Source organism: Microcebus murinus, chromosome 6 (assembly GCF_040939455.1).
Source record: "Microcebus murinus isolate Inina chromosome 6, M.murinus_Inina_mat1.0, whole genome shotgun sequence".
Classification (NCBI taxonomy): Eukaryota; Metazoa; Chordata; class Mammalia; order Primates; family Cheirogaleidae; genus Microcebus; species Microcebus murinus.
The window spans coordinates 27,545,228-27,563,619 of NC_134109.1; the positions used below are offsets into that span (position 1 = coordinate 27,545,228).

Consider the following 18,392-nt stretch of genomic DNA (forward strand, 5'->3'; position numbering starts at 1 on the left):
GCAAGAAGGCGTCTGATGCAGGGATGCTGGGATGAGGAGGCGGAGGCTGGAGAGGTGGAGACTAGGTCGGGGATGTCTCAGCGTGGTCCAAGCCACGGCCAGAACTGAGCTGTGCCTGCAGACACCGGGTGAAGGGGTCTGTGGGGGAGTGGAGGAGGGCAGAGGCTGGGCCTGGGCCGGCGCCCCGAGAGCACCTCCTGCACCACACCACAGCCCTGGAGGAGAGCAGAGTCTTGGGGCTGCGGTGTCTGCACACCCTTGACCTAAGCCATGTCCTCAAGCTGCGGCGGACTCAGCCTCTCCGCTGGCCTGTCTTCGTCCATGGCCTCCTCCTCCGGCTTCTCGGCATCCCGGGCCAGGCTGTCGGGCCCAGACACAGTCCCCAGCACTTTGGTGCTGTGCTCCTGAGCTTTGGCTCGGAGCGCTGCGATGCTGTTCTCCCTCAGTTCCTCCTGGGAGATGGCCGCCTGGGGGTCGGGGCCCCGCTCCTCCTGCTCCACCTTGTCCAGCTTGGGCAGGGCCTGGCGTTCCACCTCGGGCTTCCTCCCCGACTCGGCTGCCGCCTCCAGCGACTTTTTGTGCATCCCTAAAAAGAATTGTTGGTATTCGGGTTTAGAAAAGCGCCTGGGAAAGCCATCTTGAACTGAAAACAGCAAAGATAGAGAGAGGCCAGAATTAAGGACAAGCAGAAAGCCTTACTTCCCACGCCGCAGTCGCCCAAGTCCCAGGGCCGAGTCCCAGGGCCAGGCTGGGGTCAGGGGGCGGGGAGGGTGGCTGGGGGAGGGCTGCAGAACCGCAGCTGGTAACCAGGCCCTTGGAGGACTTCTCACCGCACCCCTGCACCCCTGGGCCCCGGCCGCCTGTTTTGTTCTTTCCAGGCCACAGCACTTGCTCCCCCGCCCCTCCCTCCAGGGATTCCAGATCTTAGAACCCCAAGACAAGCTAGTGCTGTTGCCAGACGTGGGCCCTGATGGCAGGTGGGGAAGGCAGCAGGTGGAGCGACTGGGGGAAAAGAAGCCCTTTGGGCAAAGCCAAAATGGTGGTGAAAGGGACCAGGGGTCCCCCCTCAACTGCCAAGGGGACTGTTCCAGTCACCATAAACCCACCTGGCCGGGGGGAGGAGTACAGACCCCACGGCAACTGTCATACCCTCCTCACAGAACCCACAGAGACCCGGGGACCCAGTAGGTAGGTACAAGGGACAGACACCCGGCCCCAGGCCCACCTGCCCTGAGTGCCCCAAGGTAGACTGAGGGGCCTGCTCTGGAGGGCTGCCCTCCCTGCCCCAGGGCTCTGTCCCCTCCTCCAGGGGGCCCGCTCGCCTCACCGCAGGGGCAGGGCCCCAAGGAGGGTGCAGGCCCTTACCCAGTAGCCACGGGGCACAGGAGTCCATGATGCCATCCTTGGCAGATTTGAGGATGGACTCGGGCAGGGGGATGGAGTGCCGCACCATGGCGCCGTAGAGCCCGTACTCCGCCATGACGCTGCTCCGGCCCCAGCACTTCTCCCGCTTCCTCCACTTGGCTCTGCGGTTCTGGAACCAAACCTGCAAGCGCAGAGGACAAGTCAGGGCTGTGCTCTGAGAGGCACGGGCCCTCACCCCCGTGTCTGCCTGGAGCGGAGGCTTCTCCAACGGACACCCTTAGCTACTGGCAGCCCCCTGGGGGTGGCCTGGGCTTCCTCTAAGCTCAGGGGCTGTTCAGATGGAGGAAATCAGTCCTGTGAGATGGGCAAAATGGGTCCCTTTTTTTTTTTTTTTTAATTCAACGCAGTTCTAGGGAGATGGGATAAGGCCACCTCCTGGGACAGGATCTTGCAGGTGGGCAGGACCCAGGGTGGTTTTCAGTTTGCAGCTGAGAAGCCTGACCCGCCCCTGGCAGCTGTCCTGCACGTGCTCACACCTCCAGCGCATAAACAGGATCTCTTTCCTGATTTGCAGAAGGAAACACACCTTTCCCAGGACTGGACTAGCAGCATCTCTGGCTTAGGGCTCCCTCTCTGCTGGAAGCCCAGAGCCAGAACCATCCCGGGAAGCCGCAGGTGAGTGTGAGCTCAGGGAGCAAAGGGCATTTCATCCAGGTATCAGGAAGTAGGGAGGGGACACCCCCTGGAGGCCAGGGTCAGCCTCCCTCCTCCGCCCTGCCTGCCGCGTTTGACCCCAGTTACTCGCCGTCCCCACTTGGGGGCAGCCACCGCGCAGTCGGGGACGGAGCCCGCGCTCCGCGGGGCCGAGGGCGAGTGGGAGCGCGGCGGGGAAGGAGCTGGGGCACGCTCCTCTGGCGCCAGGGCTGACTGTGCAGGGCCTGAGCGAGGGCCGGGTCCCCTGGGGGTGTCCCCAGCACTCTCCCCATTCTTTTTTTTTTTGAGACAGAGTCTGGCTCTGTTGCCCAGGCTAGAGCGCTCAACCGCATTCTTGAAGGAGATCCCAGAATCCCTGCCGTGTTTGGGGAAGGAGGATTTCTTGGTCTCCCAAAGCAGCTTTCCAGAGACTTCCAGCAGCTCACAGAGCCAAGAGCTTCGCCGGCTCGGTCTTCCGGGCGGCGGGAGGCCCGCGGGAAAGCGGCGGCGCTAGAAAGGCCCCAGGCCGGGCCGGTGCCTTCTTACCCCCGCAGCCCTGCGGCCCGGACCGGGCGGCAGTCGCCCGAGGCGCCCGCGGAAGGAGGGCCGGGGAGGGGCAGGCGGGCCCCGGGAACCCACCCTCTTCCCCGCGGTTGCCGCGCCCCTCCCCCGCCGCGCCCCTCCCCCACCCTCCCCCTCCCCCGCCGCGCCCCTCCCCCACCCTCCCCCTCCCCCGCCGCGCCCCTCCCCCGCGGCCGAGGTATCAGCTCCTGATGAAAAATTGCTCCCGCGCTATTCAGGAGGCGGCAAAAGAAGAGTCACCCCCAGGGGCAGCCCTGGGCTGATTGAAAAATAAGTTAATTTCAGTTTGAATCGATGGGCCGCAGGCACTGAAATATCACGGGAAATTAAAGCGGCCGCTCTCGGGGGAGCGCGGCATTGACCCGCGCTAATTAATGCTGGGGAGGCCGCGCCGCCGCCGCTCCCGCTCCCCCGGGACCCCAGCACTTCTCATTTAACTAATTAGACGGGGAAAATTGGGTGTTAATTTGTTTAGGGTTTCCCCCCTCTCCCCGGCCGCCCCCTCCCGGCGCCGCCCCGCGCGGGGACGGACGCGGGCCCGCCGGCAGATGGCTGCCCCGGTCACTCCGCAATCTTCCCCGACTTGATTGCTTGATTAGGTCGTTAGCACATTAAAAAAAAAAATTGCCTGCCGTCTGGCGCTGGCGTGATGAGTGGGACGCGCGGCAGCGCCTGGGTAATTTATCTTTTTATACGGCGAAGAATTTGATTTCAATCTGCAGATATATGGGGCGCCTTTGACACCTGTTTAGCATCGCGCCGCTGACAGCTTAACCCCTTGCTGCCTCGGAGGGAGCGCGGGGCTGGGCCGCCCGCGCCCGGGTCCGCGCGCCCTGCGCTCCCCGCCGCCGCCGCCAGGTGGCGGAGTGAGCGCCCGGCGGCCCGCGGCAGCCCCGAGTCTGCGGCGGAGCGCGACCGGCCACACCCGCCAGGGGGCGCTCCGGCCCGCCCGCCTCGCATCCCCGGGCCCAAGCGGCCCCACGGCGGCAGAGACACTGCGGAAGGACCTCCCCGTCCACGCACACCCTTAAGTTGACCCAAACATGCGTAACCCTGTGTTGGCGTTTCTTCATTTGTGAATAACTAGGAGCCTCTAAAACTGGGAGCGACACGGCCTCAGATGCTCTAGGCCTCTCCTACCCCGGGGTGGCGCTGCCCCCTGAGTTTGGCACCTGCTCCTGCTCACTGGGAAGCACAGGTGCAAGGCCTCCGCCTGGTCCGGACCTGACCGCCCTGGTGACCCCTGCCAGGGACAGGGTTTATCTAATCTGAAGGCCACCAGACGGCTGCCCTTCGTGCACTAGGAAATGGAGAGCGGTGAGCCGTTCGGGCTGCGTCCTGGCCTGGCTCCACTGCCTGCCTGTCTTGCGGGATGTCTGCCCTGCCCAGGGCCTGCGCTTTGTCTGGGGTCTCAGTCCTGTCCCATCTCCCTCTCCTTAGCATTTGGTCGCCCTCCACAATAACTCACTTGCCTCAAGCTGCTTTCTCCCACAGAGGAAAGATCTAAAAGCGCTAATCTACATAAAAGTATAAGTGACTTCTGGTTTTATCCACCTCAGAGGACAGCAAAGAATGAAACACCTGGTGATGGAATTCCAGGCACCAAGTCTGACCACAGAGGGTTGGGAAGGCTTCCTTTACGAATATAAGCAAGCCATCTGCTTCCTGGTTAGGAGAGGACCTGTCCTGCTTGAATACAGTGCATTATAAAACAACAAGGCCAAAAGCCCTTAACTGGAACCAGTGGGGCTGGACTGGAGAATATTTTGGAAAAGATATGTGATGCATACACCGCATGTTACATAATGCCCTGCAGTGGCAGTGCCTCACAGTCAAACCCACCAGTTTTGATTTCTGTGCAAAATACATATTCACACCAATGGATAAATAAATTGCATAGGTTCAAGTCCAATTTTTGCTGTCAAATGAGTTTGATGCCAAATTTATGAAAGAACTTTCTGTTTTCATTGAGGTTTGAATTTAGAGAGTCTGGAAAAGGCATCATGGAATATCCAAAGACAGAGGGGCCCCTGCCACCCCAGGGTGGATACCTGGTAAAGGTACATTGCCCTGGCTTCCCCAGGAGTCCGTGAGCATCCGTGCTTGAGATGGGTGGGGCAGGCTCTTGGAAGGAAACAGCATCTTTAGGAACTAAAGCAGGGGTGCAGACTCAGGATTCAGATCATCTCTGGGGCCTCTAAACAGAACCATTTTCCTGGGTCTTCTGATTTGGGCAAATGAATCACTGGTCTGTAGATGAGACTTTGCCCACAGATACTCTCCCAGGGGAGCTGGTGCCAGCTGGTCGCTCAAACCAGAAGTCATCCAGACCTCAGTGATGGGCTCCTGGAATGCCTGGCTCTCTGTGAAGACCAGATGCTACTCCAATTTATGGAGGAAACCTGGACGGCCAAAACAATTTCTTTTTAGGACAGTTGGCAGGGAAGCTGTGGCAGTGGTGCCTTGGAGGGAAGTGGACAAGGGATTAGAATTAACCCTGACCACCCTTCACATCTGCCTTTCTAGTCCCTTCCTGGAATCAACCACATGTGTATAGAACTTAAAAATGTATAAGCAGTGTTGAGGTCAGCCAGTCCTGAACCGGAATTCCTAGCTTTGAAAAACACTGCTGTGTGATCTTGGGCAAGCAAAAAATAAGAATGCCTACTTTCCAGGGTTGTTTGTCTTTTCTTTTCTTTTGAGACAGAGTCTTGCTCTGTTGCCTAGGCTAGAGTGAGTGCCGTGGCGTCAGCCTAGCTCACAGCAACCTCAAACTCCTGGGCTCAATTGATCCTACTGCCTCAGCCTCCCGAGTAGCTGGGACTACAGGCATAAGCCACCATGCCTGGTTAATTTTTTCTATATATTTTAGTTGGCCAAGTAATTTCTTTCTATTTATAGTAGAGACGGGGGTCTCGCTCTTGCTCAGGCTGGTTTCGAACTCCTGACCTTAAGCAATCTGCCCGCCTCAGCCTCCCAGGGTGCTAGGATTACAGGCCACCGCACCCAGCCTTCCAGGGTTGTTTGGAGTATTAAATAGAGTAAGTGAGTGCCTAAACAAGTGACTGCTTGAAATACAGAAGGTGCTCAGTAAGTCTAGTTAAGAAAGTCAGTGGGAGCCTGCAGAAGGCAGGTTAATCAATGGCACTGCCTGTTGCTCTGGCCTCCTCCATATGCTCACTAGCAAGGCTAGACTGGCAAATGATAATAATATCAACAACTCCAGGAGGAGGGGAAAGGAAAGGACAGAACTGACCTTCAGGCTGAATACATTAATACAGGTAGTTTCCCTTGCAGGCATCTGGAGTGCCAAGTAGCTGCCCCTGAAACTCTCCCCACATTTCCACTATGTTCCAAGCCCCTGAGGCACCAATGCAGGAGGATACCCCTGCAGCACCCATATGTTCATGAGTCGTCTGGAGCTCAGAAGCTAGAAGCCCAAGGTTGGAGATCCCTGCTCTGCCTCTAGTTGCCTTTGTGGGGCATTTCTTAACCTTTCTGAGCTTCCCATTCCTCACCTGCCTGGAGATGCCACCTCCTTGTGGGTTTGTTGTGAACATTAGACGGTGTGTGGGAAATGCCTGACACATAGTAAGAGCTGAAACATGTTGGTCTGATGCTTGATGACTTCTGTGGACAAATGTGCAACAAGACAAGGCTTTGCTTTCCAGCTCCAGGACACTTTTCACATAAAATGACATCCTCCTGTCTTCCATCTTTGAGGTGCTACTTGGGCTCTTGGTTCTGCGAAGCCTATAATATTCCTTCAATCTGTCTCTTGCTCACTTTCCTGACTGCCCACTTTCTAGAAGAGACTGCTCCTTTCACATGGGAGTCTGGTCCCAAACTCTTCAGGAGATCTTTGCATCAAGGCCCCAGCCAGGACCAGCGCCCTGCCTTATACTTCAGGGCCCCAAGTACGTAAGGGACCCAAGGTGACATCAAAGGTTACCAGGTTTGGAGTCCCAGGCAAAGGTGAGTTGGCAGGATCTTTGAGCTTGGGAATGAGCCTGGATTTCTTGATACATTTCCCCTGAGTGGTGGAGCCTCTGCAACACTCAGAAAGCCCAGGTAGCACGGATGCCTCTGGCTGTCAACAGTAGAACTGGCAGGTGCCTCCACAGCTAGCAGAGAGGTGCCTGTGCCTCCAAGGGTGAACTGGACCCAGGGAACCCTTGCCAAATGGATGCTCCTCTGCCACAGGGTGCACAGCTAGCAAGCCAGGTGACCCTGTCAGCTCTTTCTCTGTGTAGGTAACTGCCATGGGCAGTGAGCAGTGGCCGTGCCCCATGCCTCCTCTTGTGTCTGCATTGTCATCTAGTCCCTGTCCTGAATGCTTCCATCCAGGCATCCCCATGAGACAACATGCCCAGGGCTCCTTCGCCCAAGGGGCTCGCAGGAGACCCTCTGCACTCCTTCCAGGATCGTCCCCTGACAGAGACATCTTGCATGACACATTCTGGTCTCCAAGCTTGCCACATGCCCTCAGACCTGGCTCTGTTGGCCATACACTGGGTGAGCGTCCATCACGTTCACCCGGCCTCCCTCTTCTCCTCTAGCTGGAAGCTGATGAATCTGGGCTCATTGCTGGTGTAATTTAACGGCTTCATGCTCCACATCCACTCAGCACTTCTGACACCATATTTCAGCGCACCCGTCCAGTCCAGCCCAGCTTGCGGCTCAGAGAAGCGGGGCCTTGTTGCAGCCTCTGATGTCCACTAGGGGGCAGCTCTGCCCACATTTCCGGGCAGCCCCAGGCAACATCCCTCTCTGCCCACCGACAGATCATTTTGTTCCTCACTCTGCCCCCGTCACCCAAAACTCCACTTTCTTCCACTCATATTAACCCAGGTAGAACACAGAAACACCTGCCCTGAGCCTCCAAACCAGTGTTTTTATACTGACTTCACAAAGAATCACCTGGAGAGAGTTTAAAACACACAGATGCCAACATGCAGGTGTTTAATTTTAAGCCAATTAAACCCAGAATTGCTGGGTGTGGGAGCCCCGCATTGGTATTTTAAAAATCTGCCCTGGTGATTCTAATATACATCCCGAACTGAGCTACACTGCAAACGCTTTCCCACCCAGGCACCTGTCTTTTTACTTCTGGAACATAACCCCTTAGTACTTTGTCCCTTCCCCCTGGGCAGGGACCACTTTATAAGAGGCAAAGTTGAGCAGCGCTAGTCAGAGAAACTAAACCTCACACTTCGACATACACGAAGCCGCTAAGAGTGGGTGAAATGTAGTCTCCGTTCACTTTGCACATCCATAGCTCTGTACTGTTGCATTTTTATAACAAGCACAATGTTTGTCAGAAAAAAATACTGTAAACAAATAAGTGGATATATATAGTGCCTGACTTCACAATTTTAGTAACAAGTGACCCCACAGAGGAAATGAGTCAGTCTGGAAATCCATTTCCTCTTCCCTAAGGCTGACATTTGGCAGGTGCTTCCAGAATGCCATATCCTGGCAATTTTTTGGCAGTCCACACAAAAAATGGACTGTATGCCTGAGTCTGACATGGAGACACAGTCTCTTCTCTTACCCTAACATTGCACCATGTGCCTCCATCCCCAACCCAGGGAGATGCAGAGTGAGTGAGGAAGTGCTCATCCTCAAAGCACAAAGCCCCCCCTGCTGCTGGGACTGGGCCATCCCCACTGCGCTTTGCATCATTACAGTCTGTAGAGAGGCATTCCTGTTTACCTCTGGGATCTACACGGTGGTGGCTGAGTCCTGGGTTTGAATCCCAGTCCTGTTTACTTTATCACTCAGCCCCTCAGTTTCCTCATCCAGAAAATAGGTACTGGAATGATATCTAATTCATCTGGTTGTGAGGGATTAAATGAGACAAATTACCATCTTTAAATTATTAAATTACAAATTACTATCATTACTATCTAGGACACTGATGAGTACTGAATAAATGCCAGTAATAACACCACTTGCAAAATTAGCATTTTGGAAAAATATTATAATCCTTATTTTATAAACGAGAATTTGAGGGGCTCAGAGTTTGGCTTGATGGCAGGGAAAGATGAGAAGTAGGAGTGTCTGACTTTTCACGTCTGTGCTGTGGGTTCTCATTAGACATTTGACAGTAGACGTCAGACACACGCGGGGGTTTGCTCAGGTTGGCCCAGAAGGGATGTATGTCCAAGCTGTGCACCCGTCCTGCACCCCCATTCCACCACTGGTGGCCCAGGGGTGTTGAGGGGAGGTAAGCCTGAGGAGGCCCATCCCTGGGAGGGACCTCACCTCTTTCTTTTCCAGGTGAGGAGGATGAGGCCCAGAGATAGGAGGTGGCCTGGCCTCTGCCACCCTGGTGGATATCAGAGCCAGAGCTACGATCTGGGTACCTGACTTCCAGTCCAATAAGCTTCCATTCCACCTTGAGAATAACTCCAGACCTGGAGCCTCTAATGACTCCTCATCTTCCCCCTCCTTCGCCGCAGCATGTGCACAGTCCCCTGACCCAAAGGGGGGGGGTCAGGGGCGGGGCCTGGTGCTGGAGTGGCAGCTTTCCATCTTTAAATGCACTGTCCCAACCTTATCAACATGTTGAGAGGAAATGGTGAGGAAGATAGCAATGTGGGGAAGCAAGGGCTCTGGAGTCTAAAAGGACTCAGGTCTGAATTCTGGCCTCTATACCTCAGGTTCCCCATCTGTAAAATGGGACTATAGAAACTAGCTCGCTCACAGTGTTCTGAGGACTCTTTTCTGACTGTGCATAAACTATCCCTGGAAGGAAACAAAGGATGCTGGTTACCAAGGGAGAGCTGAAGGTGGGGAGGAGGGGAGGGAGACTCATTTTTCACCCTTTTGAATTCATTTACATGAATTTATCCATTCAAAAAATGCTTTTGTTATACCTGAGTCTTTGTTTTTTAATAATAGTGGCCTGGTACTCAATAAATATTGACTATTTTTATAAAGAAGTTGTGATATACCCTCCCCCACTGACTTCAAATCACCTCTGCTCCCCCAGCTTTAAGGCAAAATAAAGACTTAAAACCCAAGAGGCAGGTGGTGAAAGGGGGGGGCCTTTCTGTTTAGACCCAGGTTTGAGTCTTATGTCCTCCACTTTCTAGCTGGGTGGCCTGGGGCAAGCTGCAATGCCTCAGCTTCCTTGGCTCTAGAAGGGAGCTCATGGTCTCTACCCCTCTGGTTATCACTAGGATTTAGTGAGATCAGAGCTGACATCGAGTGAGCGGGGGCACGTGCCAGGCACTGCCCTGAATACCGCACACATATGGCTCATTGCATCTGCACGAGAGGCTGGTGCCACTGTCACCCCCATTGGTCAGATGAGGACAAGGAGCTTCTGGGAGGGGAAGCCCAGCCACGAAGCCAGGCAGTCTGGCTCCTGAGTCAGTGACTCTAACCACTATACCCCCCTGCCTCTCCTGTGCTCCTCATGTATTTAGGAGAATGTCTGGCACATGGAAACTGTGATTGTTACTGATACACACCAAGATCTTCCCCACTTTGTTAGACACTTTGGGGCTAGACTGTTTAACAATTCAAACGCACCTTCTGGGGGCAGCATTTAGCCATGTGGTGCTCAAAGGGTTTGAGAGACTCTTGCCTCATTTCTCCTCTATGTACAAATTACAGAGCCAATCCTCAGGGTCCCAAGGGCAATGAGCTCTCCTTACTCCGCACCCCTCGATCCTTTGTGCTGGTTCTGGTGGCTTCAGACACCACCCTATGGACAACCCCCAGGCAACTTAAGGAAGCCAAGCATGGGCTCGCCAGGGCATTTGTAGCAATGCAGTCACAGCCCAGGGAGAACCTTCCCACAAATCCTGAGCTCAGCAGGTTTCAAACCCTCCAGCCCCAACATCAGAGCCAGATTTTAGGACAGCCCACTGCAGGAAACAAGTGGCTCCTTCTTACTGGTCAATGTGCAAATGTGGGGCTGCCAACAGTGAGGGTTGTCAGCCCTCCTCCCACCGCAGCCACTTGTCCTGGCCAACTCTGTGCTAATGAAGGGCAGGCAGGGGTTACCGCCACACAATTGGACTGGGCCTCGGCTTATACACACACACACATACACACACACACACACACACACACAATGCAGAATCAACACCCAGCTCACCCCACTAGAACCCAATTGGGTGGATGGAGGGTAACGGGTCCAGGCCACCATGAGTAATGCACCAAACATAATCTGCTTATGAATAATTGAGCTTATTGTTAGTGTCAATGTCTAAAGCCATTGGCTGAAATTCCAAATAGATTTCCAAGAGAGAGGAAGGCCTTTCTGGAAAAGCAGCTCAAGGCCTCATTTCCCATCCTCTGGTCCTCCAGTGAGAGTACAGAGCAACCTGTACACCTCATTTGGTTCCTTCTCTAGGGCTGTGGCCACCTCCCAGGCACACTCACACGGGGAGGGAGGCATGAAAGACCTTGCAGAGGAGGGCAGAGCAGCAGTCTCAGGGCGTGGGGACCTGCCCTGTCCACTCTCCTGCCCTTCTGTGAACTACTCTCTGGACCACTCAGGTGGGGGGGTGCAGCTTTCATTTAAGGTTGAGCTCTACCTAGGGCAACTCCAAATCTTCTAGAAATGCTCCTCTCACTCCACTCTCCACTTCATGAAGGCCCTGCCCAGAAAGCCACCAGACTTCATCTTCTCCCAGAGAAATGATGCTGTGGTCCCCCGCCCAGCAAGGGGACTCTGGACTTGGGAAGGCCCTGCACCGCTGAGAGGAGGCCCCATGCCCACCACAGCTGAGCAGGTGCCGCCCAGGTCCGTGGTTGGTTATGCCCCAAACTGCCCAGGAGTGGAGGAGGGCTCAGTGAGCACACAAGGCACAAGTCCCAGGCCACACACAGGGCCAGAGAGGGAGAAGAAAAGGAGCAGGAGCTCAGGGCAAGGCCAGCAGCCACTGGACTGTGAGGGGTGGAAGGAGCCTGGGGTGGGTGAGTGTAGGGGGTGGGAAGGGAGGGGAGGGGAGGGACGGGAAGCAAACTGGGGTCAGGGGTAGAAGCCACCTTCCCCTTCACAGCCACCCACAGAGGCCTGGGGCTACCTCAGCTGCACTGAGGGGACATCTGCCTCCACAAAGACCCTGCCCAGAACCCAGGCCCCATGCGGTACCCCTCTCCCATCACCAGGCTCCTCAGGGGCTGTCTGACACACTCCTCAGGAATTGTAGCAGGCCAGGCCACACCTGCTAAGCCTCTGTCCCCACCCTGACCCCCGCAGTGCCCACTTCACATGGTAAGTGTTCAACAAGCACCTATCAGCTCAAATGTTATCCGTGAGGACACTGTCACCTGCAAGCACATGCCCATAGCATGTGGAAGGGGTGGTCCTGGGTACCTGGGACCCTGCGGTGGCAGATGTCCCTGAGAGAGGGGCAAGCGTGGGAGAGAGGGGCTCAGGGCTGTTACCTGTATCCTGTCTTCCGGCAGCTCCGTTTTCATGGCCAGCATCTCCCGGGCATAGACGTCTGGGTAGTGGGCCTCGTTGAACGCCTTCTCCAGCTCCTCGAGCTGGTAGGAGGTAAAGATTGTCCTGAGGGGAGCAACAGCGGACACTCAGGGCCCAGGAAACCGAAAGAGCCTGTCTCAGAGAGAACAGAGTGGCCCTCCCTTGCGCCTCCCGGACAGACCCCAACCCCAGGCCGGCTCTGCACAATTTGACACAAACACACCTCCTTTCTCTCTCACACACATATATCTACACACACATTCACAGCTTAACCCTCTGGACTCTCCAGCATTCAAAGTTGAGGGCCCACACTACACTTCTGGTGATGGGATGGGCATTACTTCAGCCCTCAGTGACATTTGACACTGGGAATCTTTCTGGAGGTGCTCTTGGGGAAAGGGTGTTGTTAGAAAGGAAATTTTTAAAAATGCAGAAAGCCTCCGTTCCTCCTCCTGAGCACAGAGCAGAGGAGCTCAGCAGATCAATAAACACCCTGGCCCCACCTGCACCTGCTTCCTGGGCTCCCCTCCCAGACACTAGAGTTGGACGTTTTAATTCCACTCAAAGTTTGAAGATTCCCCAGAAAGACAAATGCAGCTTCAGCCTCCGGGTTGGTATGGCTGAGAACTGAATCCCCTGCTCCCTCAACTCCCCTTCATGCTCGCTCCCTCCTCTCCCCTGCCCTTCCTCTGACACCCTGACACCAGGGCAGACTCCAGCTCCCTAGAGCTGCCCTGGAGCCTTTCCCTGTCCCCTCCAGTGCTCAAGAGGCAAGGGCCACCTTCCAATCCTCCCACGAAGGCTCAGCCACTCGCTTGGGGAGGGGCCCATCCAGGCCACCCGGTGAGCCTCCTACCCCCACAGAGCAGTTCACGGTGACCTATTTTATGTCACAAACTGCTTTAAGAATCTGGTAAACGCTACGTTGTCCCGTCACTCCAGGAAAATGTGCAAAATGCATGTGCTCTTAACACATAAAATTTTGCCTCTGATATTAGGAGATTCATAGATGCTCATTTCCTGAATAAACCACTAAACATCTACTTACAGACACACACTCTTCTCTTTTCAGACCTTAATGTCACCAGGTTTCAGGAGACCTTTATCCTGGACCCTCATCAACAAGCCCAGGGGCAGTATAGTCCAGTTTCCACAAACCGAACTGGTGAAACTGTTACATGCCTTGCTTAGCCCCTGGTCAGCTGGAGCCCGGGACCAGCACAGAGGTTTAGCACCCTTCACGGCTGTGCTCTCGCCCAACACAACCAAAAAGTACAAAGCTGAGCCCCACACATTCCTTGTCGGCTTTACTATCTTGGGGGATGATGCAGGAGGTGTGTGAGGAAAAAGGATTGTGCTCTTTATAGAAAACGACTGGTTTGATTCTTAATCATTTCTCCTATTCTCTTGGGGGGAATGTGGAAGGCTTATGTATACGGAGAGTTAACGCTTTAGAAATTTTAGGATCCCCTGCTTTCTATTTCTCACCTGCTGAAGGGCCTATAAACAAAGAGTCAAAATAAACAATAAAAGAACGCAAGTCCCTTTTAAGACCAGGGAAACTGAGGCACGCAGGCGAGGTGGTGTGGCCTGGCCAAAGCCACACAGGAGAGCTGATTATATGACGTTTAGAACTGTTCCAGTGCCAGCCTGTACTTGGGAGAGCCCGTATGAAAGACAACAACAACTCAAATCTTCCAAACTTCCCCTAATTCCTGCCTCGGAACTGGTTCCCTGTTGATGCCACATGCTCTCCAGTGACAGTCTCCTTCCTCCCCAAGGAGACCCAACCTCCGTTCCTGGCTGGTACAGAACCCCAGACCTGCCGGCTCTTGTTGTAACCTGCCTGAAGAGGAGCTAAGCTGTCCAGGGAAAGAGAAGAGCAAAATCTGAGACTGTCACCATGGCTGCTTCACCCCCGCCCCACCGGCAAGTGCTTTTAAGCCTGGTTTGTTTCTGGGAGCTAAAGACAAGCCCATCTCTCATCACCAGATTCTGGAGTCTTTTACCCCAAACCCCCAAATGAGAGAAGCTCAGGAAAACGCATCATTTACTAATTAAGGACTGCACTGGTCATCAGCAGCCATTCTTCCCTCTGCAATAACCCGGTCCCTTCATGCACCAGAAATAGAAACCCAAGGCAGCTGATACCTAGGTGTTGTCCCCATGCTGTTCTGCACCCCTGGGAACCCACCAAAGCCCCCAAGATTTCCCTGGTGAAGAGGGTAGCAGATGACAACAGAGGGTTAGGGACCTGAAACATGGATTTTGGGGGATGGGTCACCCAGCTCCAAGTGCCACACAACGAGATGTCCTGATGCAGAAACATCCTTCCTGCCCCCAGGGTTTGCGGGTGCTTTTCCCAGGGCTCCCCATGCTAGAGAACCCCTCCCGACCGTTGTCGCGCCGGCACGGGAGGAGTCCCGCTGCTTTCAAGCTGCCCTTGTTCCTTGGGTCCCTGTCCCTGCTCGCAGAGGCCGTCGGGATCACCCGCCCTGGGACCAGCATGAGATGGGTGCACAAAAAGTGTTTTAATGAATATTCGTTGAATGAATGAATGGGTTTTGTTTTTGTTTTTAAAAAGGACCCAGGGTCGGGACTAGAAAAATAATGTTCCCGTTTAAAATGAAACAAACGAAACAAAAGCAAACAGCTGTCTGAAGGGAATAAGCCCGGATCCCTGGGCAACCAAGTTGAAGTTCACCTTCATTCCAACCAAAACCTGTCTGGGCCTGAGGGGTCAGGAGGGGCCGTTTTAAAAGATGGGGAGGACAGTGGAGCGTCCGAGGGCCAAGCAGGAGCGAAGCGCAGAAAAGAGAGGGTGCAGAGAGGCCGAGAACAAACTGGGGTGACAGAAAAGGATGTAGCCGGGAGGGACGGGGCTCCCAGCAGGGACATGTCCCGACAGAGCGCCAGACCCTGCGGCCAGGACGGGACCGAGCGAGAGAGACGGGGAAGAACAGCCCCGAGGTGAGCGCGGGGCAGCGGCCGGGAGCAGACTCGCAGAAAGGCAGGCCGATTTCTGGTTCTTGTTCCTTTATTTCCTTGAAAACCTTCCCACAGATTTACACAAGGAACCCGTGGCAGAGATGCGGACGCGGAAGGCAGGGAGGGCCAGGAGGCGAGGGCGGGGGCGGGTGGATGGATTACTTTTCGGGATATGCCTATTGCACTTTAACTTCGCGCCAGCAAGGTCTGTTTAAAGACGTACGTTTTTAAAAACTCTCTTCAGTCTTCACCCCAATGCAGCGCACCCCACTCTAGCAGCTAGGGCTAGTGGGACCATCCAGTCCACAAACCCCCACCACCATTTTACAGACGAGGAGACTGAGGCTCACGGAAGGGAAGCGACCCGCTCGGAATCACAAAAACAGCAGCCGAAAGACGACGTTCCACGGGCGCAGATACTGCCCAAGCCCTGGGGACGCGGGAGCAGGAAGCTGGGGAGTTGCAGAGAGGACGGGACCGCGGGAGAGAAACGGCGCGGGGGGCGGGCAGAGGGGCCAAGGAACCGGCCCTGGCGCGAGGTAGGAGCGGGTCTGCCCGCCGCAGCGTGTCCGCGGCTCTCGGGTGTGCTGACGCGGGGACCTAGGGGCTGACAACCCCTCTCTAGCTCCGGTTTGGCCCGGGTTGGGGCCTGTCCTTTCTCCTGCGGGAGGAGAAAACCCGAACTGTGCCGCTTAGCGCGGCCACCCGGCGCGGCCGGACGCACGGGCCCTGGGCAGATGGCTCCCAACAACGCCTGGTCACTCCGCCCTCGCGTGGCCTCGGACCTCAGATCTGGGGTTGGCGAAAATAGGGTTTGAGTGACCCAAGCCCAGAACCGGGGACGGCAGGCGGGGACAGGAGAGGTAACAGAACGCGCTACGGGGGGCCTTACCTGTGTCGCCGCTTCTTCCGTTTCTTGGTCTGGTTTAAAGCCGATTTGGACATTTTTCGATCACTGGAGGAAACATCTTCAGAATCTGAAAAGCAGGCGGAGGGACATGCGGCACAGTGGGGACCGCGCTCAGCGGCGCCAGAAACCGGCGAGGGCCCCACCCCTGACCTCCTCCGGGAGCGCTGGGGGCCTGCTCTGACTCCCCGGGAAGCCCTCCGGAACCCCCGTGCCCATCTCCATCCCTAAACCTAGGCTGGCCTCTCCCTCGCCGGGGCTAGAATCCCGAGGTTTTGGACAGATTTCGTTGCAAGAGAGGCAAAGGCCCTGGCGCGCTTGGGGCAGGGACCGCGGAAAGCGAGGCGGCCTTAGGGGGTCGCAGGGACCCCCGGGTGGCGCTCCCGGCCTGCACCCTGCTCCGCGCTTGCAGCCCCAGCGCCCGGGGCCGGAAAGTTGGCCCCAAAGAGCCGAGCCCAGACTGGGGAGCTGGGCTCCGGGAAGCGCCGGGGCTGCTCAGGCACAGTCCCGTTAGCAGTGCCCGTACAATGCGCTCCCACTCGAGGCTGGAGAGCCTGCGAGGCGCCACTTTTCGTTGCAAATACAACGAAACGAAACGAAAAATCGGGGGAATTGCCAAGGACGAACAAAAGCCGGAGGGCCGAGCAGGCCGGGACACCCCGGAAAGCGGCTCCAGGAGGGCGCGGGAAGGTCATCCAGGGTCTCCGAGCCCGCGAGTCCCCGGGCTTGGATATATTGTGGCGCTTACGTGGGATCGGATGGCGGCCGCTTCGGCTGCCGTGGTCGCTGGGTTGTTTGAGTTCTTGGGATGAAAAATAAACCCCAGCTGACCAATGCGGTGTTTTGGAATAAAGAAAGGAGAAAAAAGGCAACTTTGGACACCAAGGCTGGGGCCGGAGCCAGCGTCGACATCCGCCTCCCAAGCGGCCAGCGCGCGGAACAGCATCCGGCTCCAGGAGCGCGGGTCCTCCTGGAGGCCCGGGCCGCAGTGGAACAGTGGAGCTGGGACCCTCCAACCCGTCTGGAGACCCTGCAACGCCAGCTGCGACACTCCAAACCCCGTTTCCAGTGGGGCCCTAGTAGGGCGCAGCGGCTAAAGTGGGCCAGATGCGGGGACCAGAGAACTGCTCGGTGGCCGGAAACGCAGGGGCCGAAACCTGGAAGGCGCCAGAGCATCCTCCTGGTCCCCAGCCCCGGGCGCATCGGCCCCAGGCCCTGTCTGCGACCCCTCGGCCTGGCATGAACTTTTCCGCAGGGAGGAGGCCTTGTCCCGCAGGCGAGAGCCGACGGCGCGGGCTCCCGGCTCTCACCCCCTGTCAGGCAGCCGCGCAGCCTCGCCCTCACCTACCCGAGCTGGCCGTCTGGCTGGTGTCCAGCGGCCCCGATGCTCTGCCCAGTGGCTGCAAGTGGACGCTCTGCGGGTCGGACAGCACTTCCAGGAAGGTGGGCTGCGCGTAGAAGCCGGGGAGCCCCCCGGGCCCCAGCAGCCCCATGCCACCCACTCCTGCGGGACTGAGCACTGAGCGCGCTGCCAGCAAGTGCCCAGGGGCGAGGCCGTCGAGGGCAGCCCGCGGGTGGGAGCTGGGGGGCTCCTTGTTCAAGCCCAGGATCTCCTGGATGCCGAACCCGGTGCACCTGGCCGGGGCGCCCCCCGAGGTACTCTTGGCCACTGTCTCAGACTTGGGCTTGCTCAGCGCTTCCCCCGCTTTCCCCGTCATCTCCCGGTTCTTTGGAGGGGCTGAGACCGCAGGTCTGTAGCTCCCCCCACCCCCCCGCCGGGCTCCCCGTTTAGCGAAGTTGGTCCCAGGTGCCCCCTCCGGTATCTAATGCTCTGGAGCCCCAAGGAGATTCCCCTTTTATCCAACCAGGCGGCAGCCCAAGTGGGGTCAGAGCTGAGCAGCCAATCACCGGGGCCAGGAGCGATTAGGAATTCCAAAAAGCTGGCAGCTCCCGCTGCAGGCTGTGCCGAGGGGCCAGGGCGCTGCGGGGTGAGCACCGGGTGGGCTTTCCAGGATGCCCACTGGGCAGGGACCCCAGGGGCCAAGGTGAGACAACAAGGTTCAGGGCTGTTCCAGGAGGCAGAGTGGCTTGGTCTTCGGGTAGATGCTGGCTGGGACATGTCCCTGGCTTGGCCAGGACAGATCCCTGGAGTGAGGTGGCAGGATGGGCTAAGGGCAGATGCTAGAGACTGGGAGACCTGCTTCCTTCAACTCCTACACAGGTCGGCAGAATCACAGAAGCCCAAATATGGGACTCCCATTCAAAAGATAGAACAGGGGAGGGGCAAGTTCCCCGAGCAGTATGTGGTGGCAATGGGGCCCAGGTGTGGAGAGGGAGATGTGGAAGTGGGGGAAGCTGAGGGCTTATCTCCCCAGCTGAGGATACAGTGCCTCCTTCAGAAGAGCT

General features: G+C 56.6%; 1 protein-coding gene across 1 annotated transcript; it reads right to left on the bottom strand.

The window, feature by feature from the left end:
• Positions 1–263: 263 nt before the first annotated feature.
• Positions 264–17,704, bottom strand: VSX2 (visual system homeobox 2). The gene is made up of 5 exons (XM_012741944.2): positions 17,335–17,704; positions 15,972–16,056; positions 12,052–12,175; positions 1,366–1,546; positions 264–586 (listed from the first exon to the last, which is right to left on the bottom strand). The coding sequence occupies exons 1-5, from the start codon at positions 17,702–17,704 to the stop codon at positions 264–266; spliced, it is 1,083 nt and encodes a 360-aa protein (XP_012597398.1).
• Between the last annotated feature and the right edge of the window lie 688 nt (positions 17,705–18,392).